Genomic DNA, 22,063 nt, shown 5'->3' with positions numbered 1-22,063 from the left:
AGACAATAAAAGACCTGAAATATTTCAGTTAGTGTGCAATGAATCTAAAATATATGAATGTTAAATTTTCATCATTACATTATGGAAAATAATGAACTTTATCACAATATGCTAATATTTTGAGAAGGACCTGTATAATACAATGTTTTTACATTGCATGTAAAGTGCAAAAACATTTGTCAGTAAACCTCTTGAATTTCTCAGCAACAGCCTTCTTTTCAAACATAATGAAGTTAGGTGGTAAACTTGTTAATCCTCTAATTTGCTGTTCTGAACCTTAGTTCACTCCCATCCAGTCAACACAGGTGGGGCTTGAGGCAAGGTTAGGATTCTGTTGACTCAAGGTGAGACACCAGGGAATCTAATCATCTGAATGCTCCGCAGCTCCTTTGGGAACATAACTGAAGAAGCTGGTTTGAAAATGACTGACACAAAACTAAAACACAGGGAAACAGGAATAAAGGAAACAAGCTAAACATAATAGGCTATGTACAGGTCCTTCTCAAAATATTAGCATATTGTGATAAAGTTCATTATTTTCCATAATGTCATGATAAAAATTTAACATTCATATATTTTAGATTCATTGCACACTAACTGAAATATTTCAGGTCTTTTATTGTCTTAATACGGATGATTTTGGCATACAGCTCATGAAAAACCAAAATTCCTATCTCACAAAATTAGCATATTTCATCCGACAAATAAAAGAAAAGTGTTTTTAATACAAAAAACGTCAACCTTCAAATAATCATGTACAGTTATGCACTCAATACTTGGTCGGGAATCCTTTTGCAGAAATGACTGCTTCAATGCGGCGTGGCATGGAGGCAATCAGCCTGTGGCACTGCTGAGGTCTAATGGAGGCCCAGGATGCTTCGATAGCGGCCTTTAGCTCATCCAGAGTGTTGGGTCTTGAGTCTCTCAACGTTCTCTTCACAATATCCCACAGATTCTCTATGGGGTTCAGGTCAGGAGAGTTGGCAGGCCAATTGAGCACAGTGATACCATGGTCAGTAAACCATTTACCAGTGGTTTTGGCACTGTGAGCAGGTGCCAGGTCGTGCTGAAAAATGAAATCTTCATCTCCATAAAGCTTTTCAGCAGATGGAAGCATGAAGTGCTCCAAAATCTCCTGATAGCTAGCTGCATTGACCCTGCCCTTGATAAAACACAGTGGACCAACACCAGCAGCTGACACGGCAACCCAGACCATCACTGATTGTGGGTACTTGACACTGGACTTTTGGCATTTTCTTCTCCCCAGTCTTCCTCCAGACTCTGGCACCTTGATTTCCGAATGACATGCAGAATTTGCTTTCATCCGAAAAAAGTACTTTGGACCACTGAGCAACAGTCCAGTGCTGCTTCTCTGTAGCCCAGGTCAGGCGCTTCTGCCGCTGTTTCTGGTTCAAAAGTGGCTTGACCTGGGGAATGCGGCACCTGTAGCCCATTTCCTGCACACGCCGGTGCACGGTGGCTCTGGATGTTTCTACTCCAGACTCAGTCCACTGCTTCCGCAGGTCCCCCAAGGTCTGGAATCGGCCCTTCTCCACAATCTTCCTCAGGGTCCGGTCACCTCTTCTCGTTGTGCAGCGTTTTCTGCCACACTTTTTCCTTCCCACAGACTTCCCACTGAGGTGCCTTGATACAGCACTCTGGTAACAGCCTATTCGTTCAGAAATGTCTTTCTGTGTCTTACCCTCTTGCTTGAGGGTGTCAATAGTGGCCTTCTGGACAGCAGTCAGGTCGGCAGTCTTACCCATGATTGGGGTTTTGAGTGATGAACCAGGCTGGGAGTTTTAAAGGCCTCAGGAATCTTTTGCAGGTGTTTAGAGTTAACTCGTTGATTCAGATGATTAGGTTCATAGCTCGTTTAGAGACCCTTTTAATGATATGCTAATTTTGTGAGATAGGAATTTTGGGTTTTCATGAGCTGTATGCCAAAATCATCCGTATTAAGACAATGAAAGACCTGAAATATTTCAGTTAGTGTGCAATGAATCTAAAATATATGAATGTTAAATTTTCATCATGACAATATGGAAAATAATGAACTTTATCACAATATGCTAATATTTTGAGAAGGACCTGTACAATATAAACAAGTTGATTAAAGATGGTTGAAACCATGACCAAAAGAGTGATGCAACATTACCATGCAATGTTTTTGTGTGAGAACCAAGGATTATCTTGAAGAATCTGGAAATGAAGTTAAGTTAGTCTTGGAACCAACTTAGGCAATAATCAGCTAATGTTTAGACAACCATTCACAATGCAAGATCCGAGTAAAATATTATTTTCATAAAATAATGTTTTAAAGAATGATCTGCTGAATAAAACCAACCTTCTGGATGACTAATTCTCAATGGTGTCTCATTAGCTGCCTTTATTTATTAAAATAATATTTATAGAAATATTATTTAGGAAATAGTAAAATATTTAAGGAAACATTTTGAAAAAGAACCAAATCTTTCTGGAGAAATGGGCCTTAATGTTGTTTACTTAGTTATCAAGTCTGTTTAAAATCATTCTCTAAATAAAGTTTGTCTTAATTTTAAAAACACACAAACTCAGAACATAAAACTGAGCACGTGCTGAGCAGATAGCCTGCTAGCACCAAGATAGCTGAGTTCAACACAAACAAAACCAAACTTCATGAAACAAAAAATGTTTAGATTATTTCATTCTAAAATACTTCTATCACTCTTCCCAAACCGGGCGACAACGAAGTTTGAAGAAACTCTGTGAACAAAAGATTAGCTTCAGCTAATCTCCGTAGCTGTTGGGTGGAGCGGCTCGCGCTGTCCGCCGACCAAACTGCAAAGTTACTGCCGTAAGCACGGTGATGCGTCCCTTGGTCCTTCCTTTGGGAAACTGCTTCACTCGGCTTGCTGGGAACTCTCTGGAAACAGTTCGCTTCTACAGATTTAACTTAGTGCATATGATTGGCTGATCATATGACACTCTTGGATCTATTTTGAAGAGTTATGTCTGTTTGCCTGTAAAGAGACACTGGCGCGCTGTGCCTCTCCTGTCCCGATCCTCTAGAGACCGGTGTGGAAGAGATCGATTCATTGGAAAGGCGTGGGTTTTATTCAAAACAGTGACGTTACGGGGAGTCCACCATTACCCTTTTTCTGGCTGTGCAAGAAGTAGATTAATGCGATTCATTTTGAAAGTTCCAGAAAAGTTTGTACCGGACTTTCATGTTGTAATCCATGGCTGTGGGTCCCAACAGTGCACTGGTTAGTAGTCATCTTGAAACAGATATAAGCTTTTCCCAAACTGGGAGCATGAAATTGTCCAAAATGTCTTGGTGTACTGCAGCTCTAAGAGTTCCTTTTATTGGCACTAAGGGAAAGATAAGCAGCCCAACACCATAATGCCCTCTGCACCAAACTTCACACCTGACACAGTGCAGTCAGGCAAGCACAGTTCTCCTGGTAACTGCCAAACCCAAGCTTATCCATTGCATTTATAGACAGAGAGGTGTGATTCAGATCTCCACAATGTCTCCATGGCTCCAGAGTCCAGAGTCCAGAGTCAGTGTGCTTTACACCACAGCAACCCACATTTTGCATTGCACCTGGTCATGTTTGGCATGGATGTAGCTGCTCAGTCATGGAAACCCTTTCCATGAACATCTCTACAAATTATTATTGAGATAATCTGAAGACTACATAAAATTCTGAGCTCTGTAGCTATTGACCTTGCAGGAAGTTGGTGACCTCTGCGTGCTATGACCTTCAGCACCTACCGACCCCACTCTGGTATTTTATGTGGCCTGCCACTTAGTAGCTGAGTTGTCCTAATCATTCCCATTTTGTTATAATACCACTAACAGCTGGCTGTGGAATATATAGTAATCAGAAAATCTCAGAAAACTAGACTTATTGCACAGGTGGCATTCTATCATGGCTGAATGCAAAGATTTACCGAGCTCCTGAGAGCAACCCATTCTTCCACAAATGTTTGTAGAAGCAGTCTGCATGCCTACCTGCTGGAAATTATACACCTGTGGCCATGGGCGTGATTGGAACTGCTGAATTCAAGGATTTGGAGGGTTGACCCATTACTTTTGGCAATAAGGTGAAAATAGAAATATGGATTGATGGTGGATCTACTGATGGTTATAGATGTGCAACCAAAATCAAAATAGAAAGTGCTCTAGTTGGAGCAATATATTTTTAAAATATCAAATATTTATCATCAATCAAATGTATGTATCTCTATGCATGCAATGGATTGTGTCTCTACTGTTATTTTCTTGCTAAATCCATTTTCTCTTTGGTCTGTGTGTCTCTGACTAATTAATATCTTATTTTTTGCAAATTCCGTATATGGTTACAGGTAAAAATTAAAGTCCATGTAGCAGTACGAATCTTTAGCATTACCCAATATCCTGCAACAGTAAAAAGCCAGCATTATTTTATATTGCACATCTGTTTACGTGAATATTTGTCGGTAAATATCTTGAATTTCTGAGCAGAAAATAAGCTCTGCTGGTTTTCACACCATATGACCGTAGGTGGTGTACTTGTTAGTCCCCCAGTTTTCCATATGGGTTAACACTATGAAAAAGATATCTTTGTGTTTCTCCTTTTTGACACGTAGGGTCATAGACCACAACCAGGTGATAAAAAACGAACTGATCAGTTGAAAGGGGCTGCTCTTTGCATCCGCTCAACACTTCTTAAATGACAAAGCCCTGCTTCTGATGCTCAGTGTTAAGCTAATGCATGCAGCGTGAACGCCTCATACAAAAGGTAAGTCTACGGCACAGTACTTCCTTTAAAACATTTTCCATTTGAAAACATTTTGTTTTTATTGAACACTTACGGTAATTAAAAGCTGTAAAGATGACAAATAAGAATAACTACAATTCTAAATGATATTTGTTAAAATATATAAAAAAGGAAAATGTACATTGACATTTTTAAACAGATTAAAGAAATGAACTGTTAACTATTGTAAATAAAATTAAACACTGTAGAGAAGGGGGGGGAGTTTGTAAGTAGTATTATGATGAAATATTGTGTTTTAACAGATGCCCAGAGGTTTTTGTAACCATAAACAACCACTTTTTACTGTTTCTACATTAAAATATGTTTTTAAACTCTGCTAAACAGTGACTGAAAGTGAAACAGCAACTTAAATAAAAGATGAGTTCTCTGAAGGGTTTGAGGTGTTTGTTGTCTACCCGTCCAATACAAGGATTCATATTTTAAATGTGCTTTCCAAACCATTATTTGCTTCAAAAAACTTCCTTGTTACCTTAAAATGTTGGTTTTGAACAAAGTTGAAATACAATACAGGTCCTTCTCAAAATATTAGCATATTGTGATAAAGTTCATTATTTTCCATAATGTCATGATGAAAATTTAACATTCATATATTTTAGATTCGTTGCACACTAACTGAAATATTTCAGGTCTTTTATTGTCTTAATACGGATGATTTTGGCATACAGCTCATGAAAACCCAAAATTCCTATCTCACAAAAGTAGCATATTTCATCCGACCAATAAAAGAAAAGTGTTTTTAATACAAAAAATGTCAACCTTCAAATAATCATGTACAGTTATGCACTCAATACTTGGTCGGGAATCCTTTGGCAGAAATGACTGCTTCAATGCGGCGTGGCATGGAGGCAATCAGCCTGTGGCACTGCTGAGGTCTTATGGAGGCCCAGGATGCTTCGATAGCGGCCTTTAGCTCATCCAGAGTGTTGGGTCTTGAGTCTCTCAACGTTCTCTTCACAATATCCCACAGATTCTCTATGGGGTTCAGGTCAGGAGAGTTGGCAGGCCAATTGAGCACAGTGATACCATGGTCAGTAAACCATTTACCAGTGGTTTTGGCACTGTGAGCAGGTGCCAGGTCGTGCTGAAAAATGAAATCTTCATCTCCATAAAGCTTTTCAGCAGATGGAAGCATGAAGTGCTCCAAAATCTCCTGATAGCTAGCTGCATTGACCCTGCCCTTGATAAAACACAGTGGACCAACACCAGCAGCTGACACGGCACCCCAGACCATCACTGACTGTGGGTACTTGACACTGGACTTCTGGCATTTTGGCATTTCCTTCTCCCCAGTCTTCCTCCAAAGCACCTTGATTTCCGAATGACATGCAGAATTTGCTTTCATCCGAAAAAAGTACTTTGGACCACTGAGCAACAGTCCAGTGCTGCTTCTCTGTAGCCCAGGTCAGGCGCTTCTGCCGCTGTTTCTGGTTCAAAAGTGGCTTGACCTGGGGAATGCGGCACCTGTAGCCCATTTCCTGCACACGCCTGTGCACGGTGGCTCTGGATGTTTCTACTCCAGACTCAGTCCACTGCTTCCGCAGGTCCCCCAAGGTCTGGAATCGGCCCTTCTCCACAATCTTCCTCAGGGTCCGGTCACCTCTTCTCGTTGTGCAGCGTTTTCTGCCACACTTTTTCTTTCCCACAGACTTCCCACTGAGGTGCCTTGATACAGCACTCTGGGAACAGCCTATTCGTTCAGAAATTTCTTTCTGTGTCTTACCCTCTTGCTTGAGGGCGTCAATAGTGGCCTTCTGGACAGCAGTCAGGTCGGCAGTCTTACCCATGATTGGGGTTTTGAGTGATGAACCAGGCTGGGAGTTTTAAAGGCCTCAGGAATCATTTGCAGGTGTTTAGAGTTAACTCGTTGATTTAGATGATTAGGTTCATAGCTCGTTTAGAGACCCTTTTAATGATATGCTAATTTTGTGAGATAGGAATTTTGGGTTTTCATGAGCTGTATGCCAAAATCATCCGTATTAAGACAATAAAAGACCTGAAATATTTCAGTTAGTGTGCAATGAATCTAAAATATATTAATGTTAAATTTTCATCATGACATTATGGAAAATAATGAACTTTATCACAATATGCTAATATTTTGAAAAGGACTTGTATATTTAATCTCATCATTTAAGTCCAAAAGTTTGATATATGTTTATATATCCTTATGTTGCACCGAATGACGAGCTCATTATTTGTTGTCCAGACATTCGAGGCTCAAGATCAGCACTCCACTAGACTCAGCAGGGTCGTTTTAAACTCGGATATCAATATTAGCAACCACAGAAAGTCTGTTAGTAAATCTGCTTACTATCGTCTTAAAAACCTTGATAGAATAAAAGGTTTCCTGTTAGATAGGAAACAAAATCTGATGCTTATCTCTTTTTTCAGTAGATCTGATTACGACAACAGTGTCATTACTGGTGTCTGTAGAAAATATATCAGGCAGCTGCAGGTCATCTGAAATACTGCTGCCAGAGTCCTGACCAGCACCTGAAAAATGGATCCTATCACACCAGTTCTTAAATCCCGGCACTGGCTCCATTCTTGTCAAATAACAGATTTGAAAATTCTGCTGTTGGTCTCTGAAGCGCTAAATGGTTTTGGGCCGAAATTCATTTCTGCGTTGCTTGTCAAATATAAGCCATGCAGACCCCTCAGGTCTTCAGTGACTTTCTTACTCACTTCTTAATCACTCTTCGTGATTGAAAACCTTCCAATGTGACAGAAATAAGGCAATTTTTCAATTAAACAAGATGAGGCTGCAATTAGTTTTTATTCTGATGAGCTCTGGAACAAACTCCCTGAAAACCTGAGATGGGTGGAAATGGTTTTTCCTTTAAATAAAGAAATTAAAATATTATTTTTTTCAGCAGTCAAATAGAGTAACAAACTATTTGAAGCATTTATTTCTTTTATGCAATGCTTTTAAAGCCTTAGCTTTATTGTTTTCTTCTTTTCTTTCCTTTAAAGTCATGTAAATACTTTAGGTTGCCTTGTGCATTAATGGTGCTCTCTAAATAAGCTTGCTTGCCTTGGACTTAATTTGCCCAATTCATACCCAATCATTTCTATTTCATCTTTTCTTACTTCATTTTCTTATCAGTAAACAACTCAATTGTATATCCTGTGGTTAGTTTGTCAGTCTACTATAAGAAATATGGATTTATGAAAAACATCTACCAGCAGAAGGTCAATTAAAAGTTATATTGATTTATTCAAGGGGGCCATAATCTGGCATATTTCATTGGAGTCATCTGGAAAAACTGGGATCAGAATCAAAATAAATGAGAAAACAAAGTTTTTAGGAATGAGTAAATCCTAACATTAAACTATAAATGAGATTTGAGCATTTTTCTGAATATTTATTTTAAGAACATCAGAAAACATTAAATACAATTAAGGAAAAAGCATACACCGTGGTTTAAGTACCAGGGTATGAGTTGGCTTGTTTACAGGCATGAAACGGGATTCAAAGTATTGAAAAAGCCAACTAAGTCTAAAACGTTAAAGAAACTTAAAGCACAAAACAAAACCACAAAATGAACATCTCAGGGATCATGACAGAGAGCTTTATAAAATAAGGACATCATTGGAAAAAAACTGGATGTTAGTAAATAGAAACTAGTTGATGACAGTTTTCTAGTGCTTTTAGATGCTTTGTCGTTATTTTAACTAAAAATGCATTACTTTACAGTCGGCATCCACTGTCCAGGTAAACAGAACTATGTTGCTGTTGCATTTGGGCATCTTTGCTGGCCTTCAGCTGTCCTTCCCTCAGTGCACGATAGGTGTGTGCACTGAGGGGACAGCCAAACAGTGCCAGGAAGCAGATTTCGTTCCAGGCTCCAATCTAGCAGGTGAGGGCTTTGATATTACCAAAATGGAGCTTAAAGGCGCCTTCGTTCTCAACATGGATCGGTGGAAACACAAGAATAAAAAATGCACCCTGTGTGTTAACCCCTACATGATGAACAAAAGGCAAAAGCTGCCCCTGTCCGTGGTGGACTGGAGGGCAAAGCAATCCTGCAGCTCAAAGGTGTCATCCAACCTGCACAAATCCAGCGAGGCTCTGGTCACCTCCACTTCTTCTTCTGTTGAAAACAACTGGAAAGCAAGCTTAGAATTTCAAACGGTGAAAACAGGCGCCTCGCTGATGTTGGCTGGAACCAACTCTAAAGTGGCTGATTACTCCATGAAGAAAACAAAGAATGACAAATTCAGCTTCGCAAGCCTCTGCATGTCCTGTGAGTACTACAGGTAGGAAGACAAGAACTCACTGGAAACTTTTCTCTTCCCACACATTTTCCTGTTGGAGATAAATTCAAAAACACACATGTTCTATGGGTTTATTTGTTTCTGCCTCACTGAAATCAGCTACCGAGTGTCCAGCTCAGCCAAGTTGCACAAGGAATTCAGCAGAGCAGTGAAACAGCTTCCTCCAGTGTACAGCCAAGAAAGCAAGGAACAGTTTTACACACTCATTGACACCTTCGGCACCCATTACATCAGCAAGGTGACACACAGCAATGCTCCGGACTTTAACAACCCAAACCCTTACCTCTTACAGGTGAAATTATTAATATGAATAATACCTCCGCAAACTGTGTTTAAATGTGTTTTCCTAGGTGAAGGTAGGCGGAAAGATTCAGTCTGTCACCAGCATCCGTCAGTGTCAGGCCAGCCTGCAGGGGCTCAGTGCAGAGGAGGTACAGATGTGCCTGGAGGTCGAGGCATCTGCAAGCTTCAGGGTCACAGTAAAAAGTGAATCAAAACACTGCAAGAAGGACATACAGAAGTCAGAGAGCAAATCAGCATTCTCCGACCTCTTCAATGACAGGTATACATAATCACTTTCTTGCACACAATGTTTTTGCCATTGGTTCATGTTTTCTCCATTTGTGGTTACTGGTTCTTGCCGTGGTTGACTGGAATGACTTTGTAACCCTTTCCAGACTGATAGAGGCTCATCTATTCATGAATTTCTTTAGATCAGGGCATGATGTGTTACTCTATGAGATCTTTTAGCCTACTTTGTGTTGTCAAACAGGTTCTGTTTAGGTAATTTCTTGATTCCACAGACATAGCAGTGACCAGGCCTGGGATATTCCTCCTAAATAAATGAAGTCATCATTTTAAAACTACATTTTACATTCTATCAGGTTTTCTTATATTAACAACTGCTTGATGATCCGAAAATGTAATTGTGTTATTTTATAACATTTAAACTCCTTAAACAAACAGGTATCCCTGGTGTTATATATACAATCTTTGACTCAATTGTTCAAAAAACTTCTCCACAGGTTCACAGAAATCAAAGGGGGCCATTCCACAGACCCAGACCTTCTCTTCTCTGCTGATAAAAACCCATCGGCTTACAAGGAATGGCTCAACACGATTCCCCAGAATCCTGACATTATCTCATATTCTGTGGGCTCTCTGCATGAGTTACTGCCTGCTAATACAACAACATGGTTTAATCTGCGCTCGGCCATCAGCCATTACATCCTGGAAAAGGGCCTGGTAATAAACTGCACCGAGCGTTGTAGAAAAGATTCGAGGGATCACTGCGTCTGCCAGTGCCACAATGACCCGGCTGTAAATTCAGACTGCTGCCCAACCCGTAAGGGCATGGCCCGGATCATTTTAACAGTACAGAGGGCCACTGGTCTGCGGGGAGACTACTTCACTTCCACAGATGGCTTTGTGAAAGTCTTCCACCACAAAGTTGAGTTCCGCCGTTCACCTGTCATCAACAACAACAACAACCCACACTGGGGCATGGTGGTTGATCTGGGTTCGCAGGACCTGTCTACTGCAAGCAAACTGAGAATTGAAGTCTGGGACCAGGATAACGGCTGGGATGATGACCTGTTGGGAGCATGCGAGCCGGTTCTTGCAAACGGCATCAAGGAGGATGTCTGTAATCTGAACCACGGCCGACTTTACTTCAAATGGGAAGTGAAATGTGCTCCGAGTCTGAGTGGTAATTTGTGCACAGAATATGTACAGACGCCCATGAATCCAAGGCTAAAGAAGCTTTACGTGTCCCGTCATGCCCATCCTATTCCTAAGCCCATGCTGCTTGAGATGGGGGTGTTTGTGAACAAATCTGCGTCTGCTAAATTAGCCGTTTGGAGGAACCAGACTCTTACTGCAAAAATGCAAACATATGATTTTAAATAAGGAAAATGTTCAAAGCTAAAGCTACTTATCAACATCTGTCTACTGAAAATAAGTAAAAGAGCAAAAGATTCATTAACTGGCGCAGCAGCATTTGCACCTTCTGCAGGCATGTGATTAAAAACCTGCTGACACCAAAATAAAGGGCGTTGCAGTAATCTAGTAATGTGGTCACAAAGACATGGATCACTGTCTCCAAGTGCTTCTCCGTTAAAAGTAGTTTTCATCATCCATCTCCCATCCTCTTATTTGGGTCCCTAACATGATCATAGCATAACAAAATACTGTTGTATTCATATAATAGACATTCATAATTTGATTTTATGTAACAGTCCTATTTTAAATGCGTAATGCTTAAAATTCTCTGCTACTTTTGTTTGAGCAGGCATCACACCTTATGATGACCTTTCCTCCAGTGGCTACAGACTCTCTTATACAGTGCAGTGAAAAGGTATTCAGCTCCTAACACAAGCATGTTTCAGATTATTTTTTATATCAGTAAAAAATATAATGTAAGTAAATACAAAATCTTGTTTTCAAGTAATGACCTCGTTTATTAAGAGGAGAAAGCTATTCAAACTAACGTGGCACAACGTGAAAAGCAATCTCCAATCTTGTTAAATCATGAAATAGCCAAGATTAACCACATTTGTTTGAATAATTAATTTTAGTTTTGCTAGCCAGACCTAGGCCTGATTATTTCCTGACCTCACTTAGAGAACATTTAAACAGAGGCAGTCTGACAACAGGAAGTAGGGTCAAAAGATCTAAAGAACAACACATCACGCCTCAATCTGAAGAAATTCAAGAACACATTTGAAATATAAAGAATGTCACTGACATATATCAGTCTGGGAAGGGTTAAGGAGACATCTCTAAGGCTTTGGGACTACACAGTGGTGAACCTTCCTTAGAGTGGCCAACCTACCAAATACCAAAAAAAGTACATTGATGGCTCATCCAGGAGGTCACAGAAGAAGACACAACATCTAAAGTTCTGCAGGACCCGCGTGCCTCAGTTAAGCTCAGTAATGATGATCCCCAAGACTTTCAGAAAAATATTTAGTGGACGGATAAGGTGGACTTTCCTTTTTCATCTGATGTAAAAGTATCACAGAATTTTGGAAAAAGACATCATACCAATAGTCAAACATAATGGTGGCAGTGTGGTGGTCTGGGGCTGCTTTATATCTTCAGGACCTGGGTTGAATTACAATAGCCTCTTTCACTAAACATTTAATAAACCCACAAAAAATGTGCACCTCTGAATTCCTTCTGATCATTCATAAATCACAAGTAAAGTTGGCAATTGCTTTGTAAGTCAGGGATGTAACCAGGACAGGCTTATTTCTGCCCCCTCTCACTGCATTGGCCCCTTCACAAAACACAGAGATATGGCAAGAAGGCACTTTAATCCCATCTGGAAGTGTTTTGTGAAGTGGCCCGATGAATTCTGCTCTGTACCAGAAAATCCTAAAGGAGAATACCCCACCATCATTTTGTGACCTTGAGTGAATTTGGGAAAATCAGCAGGATAATGATCTGAAACACAACAGCAAGTCTATCTCTGAATGGCAGTAAGAAGAAAATTTTGGACTTTAAAATCCGGCTCAGATGCTGTAGCGTGACTCTTCGTGATTGAAAACCCTCCAATGTGACAGAAATAAGGCAATTTAAAAAAAAGGAGTCCACAGTGGTGTATCTTTGTCTGATGTTAATGTTTGTTTCATGATCGGAAACATTAAAATGTAACAAAAAGGGGAAGTTAGTCCCCAAACCAACTAACTGCTCTGTCAACTAAAGCATTTTTATATTTAATTTTAAAACTTGATAAAAATGGTGTGTAAATGTGACTTTGACACTTTTCACAATAAAGATGGTGTTGATCTTAACTTAGGAAATGGCTGCAAGGAAATAGCTTCTAACCTCGACAAGTTAGAGCAATAATTAAAATTTTTTAATCTGATCGTGTTTTACTGTAGCTTCTTTGGTTTTTTTGTTGTAATGTCACTTCTTGGAGGAAATGTTCATATTATTTTGTAACTATAATGGCTTGATTTCTATAAAATAAAAATAAGAATAAACGATGTTGAATCTTTCAAATGGTAATTTTTTTGGCTTCATTCTGGGTTTGTTTTATGTATTTATAATTTCTCCTGTTAGTATTGGCTGATTTAATGGAGTCCAACGTGTTCCTCTGCTGTCTGATTTAAATTTTCTCTCTTCTCATCAAATATGACAGTATCCCCCCACCTTTTCAGAGAAACGACATGGTTGTGGTCTCTAGTTTCTCTCTGACTGATAAACTGGACTGATTTTCCTCTTCTCATCATCCTTTATGAGTTCATTTCAACCACTTGTTCCTTTGAATTAAAGCAGTTGAAACTGTTTAGCCACACTTTTTTTTTTTGTCTTTCCTGCACTTGCTTAAAGACCACTGTCACCTCAGCCCTCTCAACGCCTCCTTGCCTGCTTTTCTGAGCGTTAAACAGCACGCATCGACATGCATTCACTCAGTTTCACAACTGCAGAGGGGACACACAAGAGATCGGTGAGTCTTCCCTGATGTGCTTCGAGATCGATTCTTTTCTTTGTGTGCTTTAACTTATCCAAGACTTTGAGGGTCACTTTATATCTTTACTAGGGCTAAAAATATATCTGTGTCAAACTTGTGACATTTGACACTGTTTTCAGTAAGCTCTAATGATGTGTTAGTTTCATTATAAACCACAGTTGAGAAGAAAGAAACCTGGCCAACCTCCTGAAAAGAAACTCGCTGTTTAAACACTGTTTTTATTGAAGAGATATAATGTCAGTGGATATAAACACAGAATGTTTTGTGTTTGCTAGAGAGAGGTAACAGTAAAATACAGCAGAAAGCGAAGAAAATCAGTGTACCCTTGGATTTAACTACGGACAGAGAAAGGACAACAAGTCTGATTCTTTAGTAACATTTCAAGTATCACGAAATCAATAAAAATAAAGTTTTCTGACATTGATAGGCCTGGAAAGTTAAGTTTGACATTTTCCTCGTGGCATTCTCCAGTTCTGGACACATATGGAAAAAAGAAAGAAGCTAGGTTTATGCTAAATCATTCTAAATGACTAAACTAAGCTGTATTCTCTCAATGTATAAGGAAAAAGAAACATAGGTCGACTCGTAGCTTTGGATCTTATGCACGTAACGTTTATTTAAATGCCAACTATTTGCTGTTTCCAGGACCAACTTGTCTGCTACACTGAAAAAGACGGGTGACAAAACTGGAGAGTAGTAATCTTCATTTTTATTTACAAGAAGTTTAGTCATTTGGTGTCCATCTTCAGTGGATGATCTGTACTCCACATTTCTTTCAAAACTTTATGGAAAAGTCTGGGAAAATGTGGAACAGTACAAGGATTCAGTTTTATACTGAATAGGCTGTATAATAGTGTGACATAATGTACAATAACTATAGTGAGGACTGAGAGTTTTACATACAGCAGCTCTAAAAGGTCTAAACACCGATCTAAGAAATATTTACCATGATAAATACAATTTTAAAACTTCTGTCCTTAATACGTCATACATCCTGTCCAATTCAACATGAAAACTGCAAATCTGTTAGGGGGGCAATGTGAAAGACTGAAAAGGTGTGATAACTGAACTGCATTACTCCTACTGCGTTGAAGCACCTTCAGCTTCAGCATTCAGCCGTCTTGACTTCACACCAACAGTTAATTAGCATCCTTTAGCTGAAGCCAAAGTTTGCAGAAGAGTTTCAAACAGTTAAATGGATCTCATTGTAAAAAGGTATAAGTCAGGGGAATTTATCAAGGTGGGTGAAATTGTGAATAGGTTTAAATACTGAAACTTTTAGGTGTCTGTTGGAGAGCTAAAGATGAAGACGGGTCTCATTTTTCTGCATCTGAATGGATGCAAGCTGCACGGTGGTGCAGTTGGTAGCACTGTTGCCTTGCAGCAAGAAGGTCCTGGGTTCAATTCCCAGCCTGGGGTCTTTCTGCATGGAGTTTGCATGTTCTCCTCGTGCATGCGTGAGTTCTCACCAGGTACTCGGGCTTCCTTCCACAGTTCAAAGACATGACTGTTAGGTTAATTGGTCACTCTCAATTGCCCTTAGGTGTATGAATGAGTGTGTGCTTGGTTGTTTGTGTGTTGCCCTGCAATGGACTGGCAACTTGTCCAGGGTGTACCCCGCCTCCCGCCCATAGACTGCTGGAGATAGGCACCAGCTCCCCCGCAACCCACTATGGAATAAGTGGTAGAAAATGACTGACTGAATGGATGCAAGCATACATCCAACTCAGCAAAAGAACGACCTAAAGAGGGACAGATTTACCCTAGCCAGACACCGAACGAGGGCCGAGAACAAGAAACGCCCTCACAATCTGAAGGATTCTGAAAACTTTGGTTAAGTGGAGTCAGCAAATGCTGTAAAATCAAGATGTGCTGATGAGAGACTGAATGCTGAAATTAAAACAAATGGTGCTTTGACAAAGGTTTAGTTTATGGGTGGTGTGCACATTTCGGCAACCAACACAAAATTATATGTTTTCTGTTGAATTATACAGGATAAATGCCACATTATGTGGAAAGATCTGACCCTACAAGGGTCTATATACAGAACAAAATATGGTATTTATATGGTGTTTTTATTTATTTAACAGAAATAAAGTGAAACTGCAAACAATTTTAAAAAATAATAAGTAAACCCTGAATGCTTTTAAAGAAATAGCAGCTGGATACTGCTTATCATATCCACTTATTTAACTGATTATTAGTTTGCAGCTCTGGAGGTTTGTGTTAACACAATGCCAGAGCAGAAAGACAAAAGCAATAACCTAAGAGCTGCTCCGAGAGGGTTTATGAGACTTTTTCCAAACTATGTATCCTTCATTCTACAGCAGGAAAGATTATTTACAAGTGTAAAATATTTAAGACATTTTGTTAGAGCTTGCACTAGACATTTTCGTTGTCTGTCATTTTGACTGATCAACCAGATAAATACATGCAACTTTTTCTCTGCAGTGACAAAAAACCCTGACTGTGGTCCCGCTACTTATAAACAATAATATTAAATGATAGCACCTAAAATAAGAAATAAAATATCCTTGGAGAAATCCGCTTCTCATATTGGCTTTTTACACATGTCGCAGAACATCTCCCTCCTCAGCCAGAAGAACTCCTGCTCCCACTGATCTCTGTACTCCAGCCCAGCCTCCTTCCCCCTGCAACTTTGGCAAGACAATGAGCAACCAAGCAGAAAAAAACAGAAACAATCACATTGTTTTAAAATCCAGACCTCAACCTGAGGCAAAACCAGCAAGCGACGCTAAAGGAGCTCCCCAAAACCACTGCGTGTAAAATGTAATCATTCAAAACAACTAGGAAAGAAACTGCTTCAAGGTGTTGTGTTTGAACATGATTTAAGCTCTTGGGCCTGGATCTGAAGATTTCTCCACATGTTCTCATATTTCTGGCTGAAGACACGGTCTAAAATATGATGTGGTAATTGGTTTATTTGGTTAATTTTGTAGATTTGCTTGTGACAATTTTTACAGACAGTAAAATAGGATTTAATGCTTTTATTAATGTGTATATACAGTGACGGCAAAAATTATTCATACAGCTGGCAGATTTAGATTTATTTTCATTCAAAGGAGGTTTGTTTTCCCTGACACAAGCAATATAAGACAATGTAGAAGGGTAATCATTGTTCAAGATTGTAACAAAAGATTTATACTGTTCTCAAGAATCAATGTAAAAGCGTTTCTAGTCCATTTAGAAGTAATATGCTGGTCAAATTAACCTAAATCTGCCCATAATTATTTTGGACTTACATAAAGTTACAAAAAAGCTTGAGGTTAATAGTTTATAAGGAGAGAAAAAGCTGTAAATTAAATCTAAAACCTAAAAATGCTTGTTTGATGGATGCAATAGTGGACTTGTATACTTTCTTAACAGCAGCAGTGGGTCTCAGTCATTTCAGAAATTACGACACACTGTTTACTAATGAGCAACAGCTTTTTCAACCCACAAAGAGTTTCAGAGGTAAAAATGTATTCACGAAGTTAAATGCTTCAACAGAAACTCCTTTTGTTTGCTTTCTGGGAATGTTGATTAAAGCTCTGACAGAAGACAATTAAATAAATCTTAAAAAGTTGTCTTCGTGAACAAACAAAGGAAAGCAGCTCTGCAACTTCTTCGTGCACCACATGAAACAAAAATGAGATAAAAGTCTAAAAGTCATAGCTGAAACAGATGCAGATATAACTCAAACCACAAAGAGATTTTATCATCTTTATTATGAACTGAATGTTGCATTAAATTAGGCACAGAGGAGGCGCAGGGGTAAAATGCCAGACCCATATTCAGAGGCTTCTTTACGCAGCCCGTCGCAGGTTCGACTCCTGTCCCAGGTAACCTTTGCTGCAGGTCTTCCCCCTCTCTCCACTTCTTTCCTGTCAGCTTATTGTTGAGAAAAAAAAGAGATGAATAATGGCCACTAGTGCTGCAAAAAACATAAAAAAAACAACTAAATATGTTGCATAAAATAATGAATTTACACAACGTCTGATCGGCAGCGTTGGGTGAATGAAGGAGAAACTGAAAATCAGGGCATGATTGTTTTTAATACCAGTTCAACTTGCTTGCTGAGAAACAATTTTTCTCTTTCAGTCCACTTTCACCGACAGCAACATGTCCCTGTTGAATCTTTACATCTGCTCTGGCCTTCTGCTCTGCTTCCCTTGGTGCTCGACTGGAGGGTGCACTGATGGGACACCCAGAGAGTGTCTGGATGCCGAATTCGCCCCAGGTTCAAATTTGGCTGGGGAAGGCTTTGACATTACCAAGATGGAGCGTAAAGCGGCGTTTGTGCTCGACATGAATCAGTGGAAACGCAAGGACAAGACTTGCACCCTCTGTGTTAACCCCTTTCTGGAGGGCAAAAAGCAAAAGCTGCCCCTGTCTGTGTTGGACTGGAGGGCCAAACAGTCCTGCAGCACTAAGGTATCCTCTAAACTTCATAAATCCAGCGAGGCTCTGGTCAGCTCCAGCACCTCTTCTGTTGAAAACAACTGGAAAGCAGAGTTAGAAGTTGAAGCGAAGGGTAAATCTGCCAACTTCATGCTGGCTGGGAGCAACTCTAAACTGGCAGAATACTCCATGGAAAAAACAAAGAATGACAAGTTCAGCTTCGCCAGTATCAGCATGTCCTGTGAGTACTACAGGTAAGAAGACTTTCTACAAAACCTTAAATATGTTTTCAGGACAAACCGAAATTTCAAAAGCATTGCAAAAAGTTTTAGAAATGCCTAATTTACTGCCATTTCTTCTGATTTGGTTTTTTGTCACACACTTTCAGATCATTCATCCACTGTCTATACCTGCAGGGTTGTGGGGGGGCTGGTGCCACTTAAGGCAACAGTGCTGCCAACTGTGTCATCGTCCAGCCTGTGCTTTAGATGATGAAACTAAATTTTATACCAGGCTTAGAAAACCTGAGTAAATACAAAAAGTAGTTCTCAAAAGGTGATTTTATTAATTAATTAATAAAAGTTCTCTGGGGGGACCTTGCCTGATATGAAAGTAGCCATTAAACCTAATAACTTGGTTTTCCACACTTTGCAGCAACAGCTGCAATAACTGGCAATGAGCAGTTTTGACTAACTTTTTTTGCAAAATTATTTTAAATTCAGCCACATAAAAAGGTTTCTGACCATGGACACCCTGTTAAAGGTCTTGCCAAAGCATCTAAATTGATTGTTTGCTTTGACTAGGCCACTCCAAGACCTTCTTTTATGAGCCATTCAGAGGTGAACTTACTGTTTACTGTGCTTTGGGTCATTGCTTGCTGTATAACCCAAGTGTGCTTGTTGGTTGGATATTGTTTCACAATGATCTGCTAGAGAGCAGAAATCATTGTTCCATCGGTCACTGCAAGTCATCCAGGTCCTGAAGCAGCAAAGCAGCCCCCTACTTTCATACTACCACCACAGTGATTGACTGTTGGTATGATGTCCCTTTCCTGAAATGCCACGCTAGTTTTACGCCAGATGTACTGGCACACACCTTCCAATACATTCCACTTTTGCCTTTATGTTCCTTTTGGGTCGGCAGTGATCTTGGTCCTGAAACCTGTCCATGGAGGCTATTTTTGTCTTTTCTTATTGTTGAATCATGAACACTTACTTAACTGAGGCAAGTGATAGCTGAAGATGTTGTTCTGGCTTCTTTAGTGACCTCCTGGATGAGTCGTTGATGCTCTGTTGGAGTAATTTTGGTAGGCCAGCCACTCCTAGAAGGTTCTCCACTGTTCCATGAAATTAAAATTAGCTTTATGGTCTAAATCATTTATGTGTGACTAAAAAACAAAAATAGAAGAGATCTTTAAATAGTTTTTTTAAAACAGCTGATTATTTTCTAAATGTTATTCCTCTCCCACCTTAAACAGTTTCATAGTGAGGTTTTTGAATCTGCCTAAATAAAGACATTAGTAGTGACATGTTCTTTCTTTTTTGTCCTTGCATGAACCAAGTAGATAGAGGTTTAGCAATTTCTTAAAATAAAATAACCACAGACCTACCAGTAAAAGCTCTGGTAATGATAGTATTGTTCATCTATGCGGACATGTGGTTCACTCGCCCTTGTAGTTGCTGACAGATAGCAGCCAGAAACATTGTGTGTCTCTTCATGAAATATTCCTGCTCTGTTATAGAGGAGTAAAGTAAAATAAAAATAAAAGCTTAAACAGAATTTCTACTTTATGTTTATGTTTGTGGATCTAACGAAGGATTATGCCCATGCCCTTTAGTGGGAGTTGCTGCAGGCATATGTGGTGCCTGGGGTACTTTTAAGACCCATCAAGTCTAAAATATAATGGGTTTTTGTCTAGATGCATACTGAGACAGAGTTTGGTTTTTCTTTGAGTTAAATAGTTTATAACCTCACCGATAGCACGTTTTACTGTGTTTTTGTATCTGCAGCTGTGCTTAAATGTTTTTAATAAAATCAAAAAGTAAAAAAAAAGAAATATGAAGGCCCAAACAAATAAAAAATATCTATATTTACACTGCAAATCCATTTTTATCCCATTCCTATTTCATTCTGGTCTCCCATTTTCACTGCAGCTACAGAGTGTCCAGCACTCCCAAGCTGAACAAAGATTTCAACAAAGCAGTGAAAAAGCTTCCTAAAGTCTACAGCCCAGAATACAAGCAAAGATTTTACAAACTGATTGATGACTTTGGCACCCATTACCTCACCAAGGTGAGTAGGAAGAGCAAACATCAGTGAAAGGAACACGACACAAAGAGATAGGTGAGCTGAGTGTGTTCACAATGTGTTTTTCCAGGTGAAGCTGGGAGGACAAGCTGATACTGTGACCAGCATCAGGCAGTGTGAAGCTAGCCTGCAGGGTGTAAATACAGAGGAGATTCAAATGTGTCTGGAGGCCGAAGCATCTGCAAGCGTCAGAGTTAGCGCTAAAGCAGAAGTAAAGCACTGCCAAACGATTACAGACAAAATGGACAATCAGAAATCCTTCTCTGACAGGTTCAGTGACAGGTAAAGAACGTTTATCTTGTTACATTGTTCCCTAGCAAAACAGAAACCACTTTTTGGTTCAGCTGCTGAAATGTTTCTGTCCCCAGGTTCACAGAAATAAAAGGAGGGTTAACTACAGATGCAGACCTTCTTTTTTCTGCCAACAAAAACCCAGAAGCCTACGCAGAATGGCTCCGTTCAGTACCACAGCATCCAGATATCACTTCATATTCCCTTGCATCACTTCACGGATTGCTACCTGAAAACACTCCGGTCAGGAAAAACCTGCGCAAGGCCATCAGCCATTACATCCTGGAGAAAGGTCTGTGGAGGAACTGCAGTGAGCGCTGTCATGCCGGAATAAGGTCTGACTCCATGGATTCCTGCGTCTGCCAGTGCCACAACGAACCTGCTGTGAACCCGGACTGCTGCCCGACCCGCAAGGGAATGGCCCGTGTAATCATAACGGTGCTGAAGGCTTCAGATCTGTGGGGAGACCACAGCACTGCCACAGATGGCTACATCAAGGTATTTGTTGATAAACAGCAAGTTCACCGTACTTCAGTTATTGAAAACAACAACAACCCACACTGGGACTCCATCGTTGACCTGGACACCAGGGACATCTCCTCTGGGAACGTAGTGCGATTTGAAGTTTGGGATCAGGACAACAACTGGGATGATGATCTGCTGGGGGAATGTACGCGACGTCTGTCTGCTGGTGTCTTACAAGATGTGTGCGCTCTCCAGCACGGCCGATTTTTCTTCAAATGGGAGGTGAAGTGTATTCCAAGTCTGACCGGAGATTTGTGCTTGGACTATAACCCGTCACGCATGAGTCAAAGCCTGAGGGGCCTTTACACGTCCCGTCACGCCCATCCCATCCCAAAATCCATCCTGGTGAAGATGGGTGTGTTTGTGGACGAAAGAAGCTCAAACAGAAACGAGAGCCTGGCTGTGAAAACCTTGGCATGATACCTTCCTCCGGCTGCTTTACTAAGGCTTCAACAGCAACATTAACCATTTATTTAGATTAGTGTGTTAGCATCATCGGTTTGCATGAATTTTAACTCTCCAATATCTGATTTCATCTCAGTTTGATCTGGACTCAGTTCTGTCATTTCCATATACAGATACTCTTGAGAGTTTAATTAGTATTTTATTAATATTGCAGCCTATTTGAATATTAATGAGTAACAACCTGCCTATATGTACTTTACATGTTAAAGTAGTTATGTGTGTGTTTGCTGGCGTCCTTCTAATTATAACCTCATTTATACCTTTTTATTGTTTTATGTACAGATTCTGAAATATTATTCTGAAAGCTTTTTTTCCTCATATTTATCCAGAGTAAAAGCATATCTTCTGAATTGTTTTGTGGTGTCTGATCTTTGATCTATTTCACTCACTTGTAAAGACGCAGAGTTCACTTTAAAATTCAGTGTTGGGCAACGTGAAAAAGGAAGTGGTAAAGTTTCCTGTGTGCAGATGAGGTTTCATTATGTCTATTTAAGAGAATGTGTTCAAA

At 39.8% G+C, this 22,063-nt stretch overlaps 2 protein-coding genes across 2 annotated transcripts; both read left to right on the top strand.

Annotated features, from left to right (window-relative positions):
- The first annotated feature begins 6,886 nt into the window (after window positions 1-6,886).
- Window positions 6,887-11,610, top strand: LOC124864398 (perforin-1-like). The gene is made up of 4 exons (XM_047359173.1): window positions 6,887-9,068; window positions 9,186-9,324; window positions 9,437-9,648; window positions 10,112-11,610. Exons 1-4 carry the CDS (start codon window positions 8,536-8,538, stop codon window positions 10,992-10,994), a joined length of 1,767 nt encoding a protein of 588 aa, XP_047215129.1. The 5' UTR covers window positions 6,887-8,535; the 3' UTR covers window positions 10,995-11,610.
- A 1,853-nt stretch (window positions 11,611-13,463) lies between these two features.
- Window positions 13,464-21,905, top strand: LOC124864519 (perforin-1-like). The gene is made up of 5 exons (XM_047359326.1): window positions 13,464-13,542; window positions 17,668-18,221; window positions 20,121-20,259; window positions 20,345-20,556; window positions 20,643-21,905. Exons 1-5 carry the CDS (start codon window positions 13,495-13,497, stop codon window positions 21,508-21,510), a joined length of 1,821 nt encoding a protein of 606 aa, XP_047215282.1. The 5' UTR covers window positions 13,464-13,494; the 3' UTR covers window positions 21,511-21,905.
- Window positions 21,906-22,063: the final 158 nt, after the last annotated feature.

The sequence above is a fragment of the Girardinichthys multiradiatus genome, chromosome Y (genome assembly GCF_021462225.1).
Source record: "Girardinichthys multiradiatus isolate DD_20200921_A chromosome Y, DD_fGirMul_XY1, whole genome shotgun sequence".
Lineage (NCBI taxonomy): Eukaryota > Metazoa > Chordata > Actinopteri > Cyprinodontiformes > Goodeidae > Girardinichthys > Girardinichthys multiradiatus.
Note: the sequence above shows the minus strand (reverse complement) of the source record. Positions and strands in the feature narration are given on the sequence as shown.